Source organism: Balaenoptera ricei, chromosome 2 (assembly GCF_028023285.1).
Source record: "Balaenoptera ricei isolate mBalRic1 chromosome 2, mBalRic1.hap2, whole genome shotgun sequence".
NCBI lineage: Eukaryota > Metazoa > Chordata > Mammalia > Artiodactyla > Balaenopteridae > Balaenoptera > Balaenoptera ricei.
In genome coordinates, this window is record NC_082640.1 from 27,280,721 (window position 1) to 27,290,017 (window position 9,297).

The 9,297-nt window shown below is 48.0% G+C and overlaps 1 protein-coding gene across 1 annotated transcript; it reads left to right on the forward strand.

The window, feature by feature from the left end:
- The first annotated feature begins 245 nt into the window (after positions 1–245).
- On the forward strand, positions 246–8,909 carry KLF6 (KLF transcription factor 6). The gene is made up of 4 exons (XM_059912231.1): positions 246–593; positions 3,338–3,911; positions 5,309–5,432; positions 5,894–8,909. Exons 1-4 carry the CDS (start codon positions 390–392, stop codon positions 5,943–5,945), a joined length of 954 nt encoding a protein of 317 aa, XP_059768214.1. The 5' UTR covers positions 246–389; the 3' UTR covers positions 5,946–8,909.
- The last annotated feature ends 388 nt before the right edge of the window (positions 8,910–9,297 follow it).

The following is a 9,297-nucleotide window of genomic DNA, read 5'->3' on the forward strand; positions in this document are numbered from 1 at the left end:
AAACCGCCTTCCAATCAGAGCTGGCCGAAGTTCGAATTCAGCCAATGGCGAGGGTTGTGATGGAGAGGCTCGGTCACGCCAGGCGGGGCCGCTGTAAGCCGCTGCCCGCGATTGGCCGGAGCTGACATCATCGTCGCGCAGCCCCCGGGCCGGGCGCGGCGTGATTGGGCGGTGCGCGGGGCGGGCGCGGGCGAGTCACGTGGGGAGATGGGGGGTGCTGGGCGGGTAGGAGGGGAGGCTGGCAGCGGAGCTTTGAATAGGGAAGTTTTGCAGGGGTTACGTTTGCAGTCAGTCCGGTGTTTGCAAATATTGTGTGGGCTCGCGAGCGAGTCTCCGGGCTCCGGTAGGATCCGAACCCGCGGCGCCTAATCGCTGCCCACTGAGTTTGCATGAACTTCCCCGGCGCTGCAGGCACGGCTGCTGCGCTCCCGACTCCAGACCGCACACCTCCCTGTTTTTACAACAGCAGTGACTGTCTTTTCCAACCCGACATGGATGTGCTCCCAATGTGCAGCATCTTCCAGGAACTCCAGATTGTGCACGAGACTGGTTACTTCTCGGCGCTGCCCTCCCTGGAGGAATATTGGCAACAGGTAAATAGGAATTTTCATGGGCCAGGTGCCCGGGTGCGCCGAGGAGGGAGTGCATGCACTCACCGACAGGACGGTGTGTGGTTGGAGGTGCATTTCTTTTTCTTCTTTTTTTAATGGTTCGGGTAAATTTTTTTTTAAATTAAAATAATTAGTCGTAAAACGTACTTCTGCTGCCTCCGGTGTGGAAGGCACTTTAAAGGGGCCTTTTACAGCGTGGAGCGGAGTTGTCATTTGAGTGGGGCGCAGCAGTGCTTCGTCGCTTGGAGTGTTTTTGCCGTTTCTGGGGCTTATGAACTGCGTTCTCCGGAGGGCAGACCCAGCTCCGCGGCCTGATCCCGGCCCCAGCCCTTGGCAGAAGTTTGGTGCTTGTACCAGCTCCAGACTCCACAGCTGGATCTGGTCATATGAACTTGCATGGACTGCCAAGGGTGTTTTTTTTTTTTAAGGGATTTTGGTTTTGTTTTGCTTTTTGGTGTTTGTACGTGGAGATTTTTTTTTTTTTTTAATTAAGGATTTCACCAGCGAAAACATCCACCAGCTCCTTTTCTCTACCAGGCCATTTTCAGTTTCTTTACCTTCTTGGGAATCCTTAAGATTTGCCTCGATCTGCCTTGTTTTTCTTACCTGCTTCTTTTGTTGACCAGAAAAAAAAAAAAAAAAAAAACCAATGTTTGCACAACCAGTGACTTATCAGTCATATGACAATGAGCCCGTCCGAATTGCTTCAAGTCAGAGTTTGGGAAGAAGAGTGTCTGTTTCCAGCATTTTTAGTGGAACTGGAATTTTTGGCATTGGACATTTAAGAAACAGTTTTTCCCCCTTCCAGGGCGTTAGGATTACCTGAAGGGAGGGATTCTGACACTTGTCCCATTATCTTTAAAGATAGAAGGAAGGTTTGTGGTTTTCTCTGCCCTGCTAGGCTGTTTGCTTTTTGTCACAAAGTGTATTAGCAGATCAAATATATATTGTGGGTTTCAAAGCCTAGAAGGCTTTTAGGGGAGATGAAATGCAAAGTGTTACAACCTTCACATGCCTGCTTAATTGTTCCCAGGCCTTTCCTGCCTCCCTCTCCCCTCCAGGCTTTTCCTCCTAAAGAAGCTGCTTCCTAGGACGTGATTGAAATTGATCTAAGTAGTTTCCTTGGGCATTTGGGATTTGGGCCACAAGCCAGGCTGAGCTCTTGGTCGCCTTCAGAGGCTTTTAAACTCTCCCTGAGAGCTTCCTTCTGGTCCCCAGTGCTCGTCAGCATAATGGAGATTTTAAATTAGCCAGATTATTAAAGTTTAACAAGATCTCAATAAACGTGCTTTCCTTTTTCTTTGGAACATCCATAGAATATCTTGCTGTCTCTCCACAGAACACTCTAGTGTGCTTTGTAACCCAGACGTCTAATTTTAGGGGTAACGAGAAAACAATGATTGTTTTTTCCCCCTCTGCTTGCTCCTGCTTGCTAGGTGAGGAGGGGGAGGGGGAATGGTCTATTCTGATAGCAGGCACACTGCTAAATAACCAAGCGGGAGCCCTTTGGGTGGGCTTTGCTAGTCCTGAAAATGATTTGGCTAAAAAGAGCAGAGTTTGCTGTAGAAATCTAAAGCTGTGGAATTGCAGTAGTATAGACAACCTTATATGGACATGCAGGCAGTTGATCCTAGTGAAGATAAGGGCAGGCATAATTTAAACCTAAAACGTTTCCTACCGTTTTTCTTTTCCAGTGGCTAGAAAGTTTGAGATGGTGGGGAGAGGGGATGCTGGTCTCTCGGCAGTTGTAGCTTCTGGAAGGGTTGGTTGTGGGGCTGGGGGGGGGCACTCTGGCCCTGACTCGCTGCATGTATATTTGAACCGGGTCCTTTTTTGGCTGCTGGTCAGAATTTCAAAAGGAAGTCTCCTTTGGCATTGTGTGAAAGAAATAGAGTGATGACTCATACAGTTGTACTCTTGGCCAGTAGATAAAGTTCTTGTCCATTGTGGGACTCCCAGCAGGGCTGCGGAGGAATTTCCCCTCCTGCATCCTTTACAATAGCAGATGGCCATTCTGGAATGGTTTCTCCACTCCTGTTGTTGTTTTCCTCTGACCACTGTGGAAGTCATTTAAGTTGTGTGTGCGCATGGCCCTGTACTTGGGAATGGCATTCTTTGAAAGCCTATTAGGTCTGGGCTCTGCAGGAAACGGGTGGTTTCTCTGCAGCTCCTTCCTGACCCTAGACCATCAGCTGGCTGCGTCTGCTCACTGAGTGTGGCCTGTGCTGTCAGCGGTTCTCCAGAGGGAGACACATGCCATGTCAGAGCACACTGTGTTGAGAGCAGCAAGCCCTCTGTCTGTGCCTCTGGAAGGCGGATGCCTGGGTTTCCTTGATGCACAGGGTTCTCCACTGTCAGATAATATGGTTAAACCTGTCTGGTGGGGGCAGGTCTGAGGCTGGTATTCTTTGTGTGGCTTACAGAAACTCATTAGAAACGTCAACACTGTAACTATAACAAAAACTGGCTCAGTGACCATCAGCCATTTGTGGCCATTGGTCCAACTTGGGGAAGCGGGGAGAGGTTTCACCTCTGGTTTTTCTTCTGAATGTGTACCCATTCCTAGAAGCAGCTTTCCTCTCACTCTGCTAAAGACATAGATTCTTGTAGTGACAAGGCCACAGTGTATTTGCCCTTGACTCCTGCATGTTTTTGGAAATGCGCTTTCGGTTCCGTTTTTGGTAGTCGTCACAATCACGTGCCTCCTTGTGGTTCCTTTCGCACAGACCTGCCTGGAGTTGGAACGTTACCTCCAGAGCGAACCCTGCTATGTGTCAGCCTCCGAAATCAAATTTGACAGCCAGGAAGATCTGTGGACCAAAATCATCCTGGCTCGGGAGAAAAAGGAGGACTCGGACCTGAAGATGTCCTCCAGTCCCCCTGAGGATGCACTCAACAGCCCCGGCTTTGGCTACAACCTGGAGACCAACAGCCTGAACTCGGACGTGAGCAGCGAATCCTCCGACAGCTCCGAGGAGCTCTCTCCCACCACCAAGTTTACCTCTGACCCCATCGGCGAAGTTTTAGTCAATTCGGGGAACCTGAGCTCCTCCGTCACCTCCACACCCCCTTCCTCCCCAGAACTGAGCAGGGAGCCGTCCCACCTGTGGGGCTGCATGCCGGGTGAGCTGCACCCTCCCGGGAAGGCGCGCAGTGGGACTGCGGGGAAGCCCGGCGACAAGGGCAGCGGAGACGCCTCCCCAGACGGCCGCAGGAGGGTGCATCGGTGCCACTTTAACGGCTGCAGAAAAGTTTACACCAAAAGCTCCCACTTGAAAGCACATCAGCGCACCCACACAGGTCAGTCCCTCCTGCGACCCGGGCGCCGCTGAATTAATTGCACCAGCCCTGGGAGGGGGCCGGGGCTCCGCAGGAGGCTGTCAGAGCAGACACGTCCTCACCTCCTTCCTTCCCTCAAAAGAGTTGGGTCTCTGGGGAGGACAGAGTAGGCGCTGAAAGACTGGACATGTGTGCCCGATGAATGGTTATCGCTTTCAGATTAAACAAACGAGGTAAATCACATTCTCTGTCTACACCGAGTACCCCATCCACTCTAGCCACCTGGGTTATCAAGGCCCACTGTGCAGTCTGCAGTGTCCATGTACAGTGTTACTCGGAGTTGCCTCTGATTTTTGGAAATGAAGCTCGAGGGTTGGGAGGGGGTGGCCGGGCGGTGTGGCGCAGGTGGGTGCCGGACACCATGTGGGGTCTGAGCTAGACCCATCGACTCTGTACGAAGCAGTATCATCAGCAGGTACTTAGTGAGAATTTCTCTGTGTATCATGCTGCCTTTGTTTTCTGATGCCAACTTTAAAAAATAATAATAACTTCTTAATGAAATATCACAGTCTAGAGAATAGTTCCTTTTATAGTTACCGTGACCGTCTAGGATAACTGGTGAAGCATCACAGAAATTTTGGAGCTGGAAGGGGTCTTAGAGATCAAGTCATGCAAACTCTCGTGTTACCAATAATGAGAGGAGATCAGGATCCTGAAACAGCTCAGGGCAGAGCCAGGATCAGGACCCGGGTACCCTGGAACCAGGCTCCTGACTGTCCCAATAGCACACTCAGGACCGACTGTGGCAGTTGTTTTTTATTTTCTCAGGTAGCACTTTTAGTGAAATCATATTTGTAATCCGACCAAGGGATAAAGTCGACTGGGTCTTTCGCTTGTCATTTAGAAAGTGTTTTGAAGACCTTGGCATGGGGTTTCCCAGAAACTCATGACCTCAGTTTTGGAGAAATATAGTTTCCCGGAGGAAACTACAAAGCCTCATTCCACAGGGAAGTGAGTAAGGAACAAAATAAGTGCTTGAGAGAAACCGTTTCCATGGAGAAAGCAATAAAACCCAGCCCTGGCCAAGGCCGCGGGTCCAGTGGGCTGACACATCACCTCGGAAGTATTTCTCCAGTCTGAGTAATTGTCCTTCTTACACGTTCACTCTGATTACGGTCATGTGGGCCCTGCCAAGCCTGGGTCTCTTCCCCAGCATTGGAGGCCCAAGGCTAGGTCAAGAAAGAGCTCCTGCCTGTTACCTTGCGAGGGCCGGCTCCCAGCGCTAACTGAGGTGTATTCTGAATTCCTGAGGGCAGTGGCCTCTGGGCCTGCTCCTGAGTGGACTTTCCCGCCCCGTGTTGGGGTTCCCTCACTGTTCAGTGAAATCATGGCGTGCCTGTCGTGTGCTCTCTTCCCAGGAGAAAAGCCTTACAGATGCTCATGGGAAGGTTGTGAGTGGCGTTTTGCAAGAAGCGATGAGTTAACGAGACACTTCAGAAAGCACACTGGTGCCAAGCCTTTTAAATGTTCTCACTGTGACAGGTACGTGCATGAACAGCAGGGGCGCGGCGGTGCCATCCCCGGAGCGAAGTAGGCATGCAGTCACCCTGCAGCAAGGCAGCCGTCTTCCTGGCCTGCACTGGCATCTCTCTTTTCAGCCCAGGACTTTTTAAAAAGGCTCTAATATGCCACTTGTCCAGGTTAGGAAGCACCGTGTACTGAGTGCGTGAGAATAGAATGATTTCATTCATACTTTCTGAAGATTGGCCCTTTATCGGTTTTCAAATTTGAAGGCTGGGCAGTAAAGTCAGGTGACATTCCCAAGAGCTGATTGGCAACCTCCTTGATGTATACTCCTGCCCTGAATGTGGATGGGGCTGACTCAGCATGATGACTCCCACCCGCCATGGAGAGGGCTTATTTAGCTGGGGGGAGCACGGGCAGGAGGTCTGTAACTGACGGGGCTGGAGACCTAACGTCTGGGACCCCGATTCTCTCTGCAGGTGTTTCTCCAGGTCCGACCACCTGGCCCTGCACATGAAGAGGCACCTCTGAAGGGGCAGAGCGTCGACTCCTGCGGGCTAAAAAGGCTTCCAGGCTGAGACGGCCGTGGAAGGAGGATGCGTGTTCCAGCCAAAGCCATTTTGCACCCTACCCGGTCGCCTCCAGGACCTACTGGGAAGGTCTTTCGAGGGCGAAAAAAGTCATGTCCGAAGCGGCAGAGCACCCGGGGTGTGTGGTGTTTGGGTGGCCCTGGCCTCGCCACTGGTACCTATCCTCTGAGTGGTCCCTAAGCCTTTGCCGTGAGCATGTGCACTGAGAATGTTAGTGGTGGGTGGGCTGTATGTGGAGGGTCTCCTACGGACTGTGTGACGAGACAGAGTCCTTTCCCTTGCGAGGCTGCAAGAGACAGAAAAAAACATAGTTTGAATGTTTTGTGTGTGAGGCGTGTTCCATGAGATGAGATGGCCACCAATCATTTCCCGGGGCGGGGTGGGGGGCGGGTGTAGGTAGAGTCTGCGCCTTAGTGGAAAAAAAAGAAAAGAAAAGAAAAAAAGAAGGGAAATGTGGAGGGCAGGCGTGGGCGGTCAGGACCCGGGAGTGGCGAGTGGGTGTAGGGAGGGGAGCCCCTTTCCCTCTAGCGTGTGGCGAGAACTTTCGGTGTCTGGTTCAGCTGTGTGAAGTGAGTAGCTTCTGCTACTCTCTGAGACAGAGTTCATTTGTTACCCATTGTATAAGCTGTGTATCTACAAATATAATACATTGATAACTTTTCCTTCTAAGACAAAAGTAATGCATGGTCTGGGGAATTATCTGCTTTTCCATTTTTAAATCAGGACTACAGTTTTGATTCCAGTTCACTGAGCAGCTAAGATACAATTGGTTGAATTCGGTGACCCCCTAGCCATCTGGGCCTGGCAATACACAATCCTTCCCCCCTTCGATTTCATAACACTCCCCTTCCAGAGAGGCATTGTGCAGCATAGGACTATTTTGTGAATGGTTCGAATTTGAATTACCTTTTTGGAGAATTTCGTGATGCCCTTGAAAGATGTTGGACACGAGTTGGGTGTCCAGGACACTAGGGCTGGGAATTGCTGGTCTAATGTCTCATTAGACTCAGAACCTAAAGTTTTTCTCAGTTGGGTGGATAAAACCACTAAAGCTTAGAAACTGTTTTCTCATGCAGCTAAGTTTCTCTTATTTATGCCTTGAGGACTAATTTCTGGTTTTCTAGCTGTTAATGCACTGTAGATCTTAACAATGGTGCCTTACGCAAGTGGCCCCTTATGTAGGGGTCTCGTACAGGGGTATGGGTGATGCATGCTTTATTAAGGCTCTTTTTTCACCTGGCTTTGTACTGTATCAATATATAATACAGAAAAAAAATCTCTTTAAGGTCCTCCTTCACAAAGTCAAATAGATGAAAACCCCCCAAACAAGTCAGTATTTACTCAGTAGTTTAGACAACTTGACTGTCAGTGTTAAAGTGGAAAACACGTGATAATTGGAAAATCAGACCATTTCTGCCACCGTGAGACTTCCGTATAGACTTTGCACAACAGTTGTACAGATCATACACCGGCTGTGTTTAATATGTAATATTTTCACACGTATTAAAGATACAGAAGTATAAAAAACAATGTATTTGCTTAAAAGGCACAAGTTTCTCGCGTATCTATCTAGCTATCTGTTGGTAACACAGAAAGTATATTACCTTTTTTTTTAAAGTGGGCGAAATTCTTGTGTATGTATATTTGTGTGTATAGTATGTGTATGTGTGTATGTGTGTGTATATATATATATATACATATATATAGATAATATATACATATTTTTTTAAGGAGAAATTAGAATGTCTAGCTAGAAAATTCCACAGCCTGTGAAGACATATTTCAAAATGGCCACAAAGGAGGTAAACATGAGAACTCTAACTTTTATAAAGGCTTTCCCTTTAATTTAACAATTTGCCACAGGCTCTTGGCATCAAATCTCTTCCAGATTGCCAACTCGCTCATCATAATCGGCAGGTCTGGGATAGGGTACCTTCACCATTCAAAACTGGCATGAACGGAATACTAGGCCGCTCGTTGGTCTCAGACACACTAAGGTTTTGATTTTGAATGTCAGCTTTACTGAAGATCGAGCCTAAGAGTAAGCTAATCACAGGGATTCTTTTTTAGAGCACTTTTTATGCAGATGAAGCTATTTTTTTCCAGCACATAGATTCTTCCAGTTTTCCAATGAGTAATTTCCCTGAATTGGCACACCGCAGCATGGACAGCTGATCCCCCATCCAGCTGCTGGCTCATGGGTGTGGATCTTTCCTTTATATATATTTATATATATATATACACACATATGAGTCTGGCTGGGCTGGTATTTTGTTTGGATCTTCCTAGAGATGAGCAATGGTGAAAGCTCACATAACTGGTTTTTTTTGTTTTTTGTTTTTTTTAATCTGGGCTGATGGATACACTTACCTAAAGAACTCATTTCATATTGCTGAGGGGGGAAATGCACTTTTCTTTTGGCAATTCTAAATCCAGGCACTTGATTTGCTGGATTTTGGAAAACTCCTTTTTTGGCCCTGCTGTGTGCTTAGCCATAACAATTCCATTCAGCAAGAAGGTAAACAAAAGACAAAAAAAAAACTTGCACTGGCTTGTCTCACTTATGAAACACCATGGAGTGGTTTGATTGGGTGGGGCTGGGTGCCACATATGTCAATGCCTGTAATTTTCATAATAAGCAAGTACATAAAGAATTACATTCTGTTCAGGTGATAACTGAGCCTCAATCAAGCAGAAACTTTTTGCTTGACATTAAAAAAAAAATTTCTATTAGTGAAATTTCTTTTTTTTTTTTGAAGCACCCTGTTATCTAAAAAAATCTTTGTAAGATTTTTGTAAAATTTTGTTTTACAAGATTTTATTTGAAATTGTTTTTTGCAAGATTGTTATATTTCTGTATGAATGTATTTTTTATTGGAATAACATAAAAGAATTCTTATCAGCATCTTGAGTCTGGTTGTTTTTGTGTGTGGGGGGTGGGTGGCGGAGTGTTGAAACAAATTCCTGCCAGATTACTCACCCGGCTCCTCCTTGGGAAATCTTCCTTGTGCTACCCAGCGAACCACTTGTCTCCCCCCCACTCACTGCCCTTCCTGGCAGCAAAGGTGGAAATAGGAGCCTGGGGTTGCTCCCCTGATGGGCACTGAATTCTCCTCCAGAGACTGGCCACCAGGCCTTGGGGCACAGGAGGAAACACTTGCTGTGTTTTATCTTCCTGTCTCTCCAGCCAGGAGAATAAATTGCAGAGGCATCCGCAGAATGTGAAACAAACACCTCCCTTTCACTTCCGCAGGCTCCTGCAGCCCTGTTCCACGGAGGCGGTCAGAGCTGGG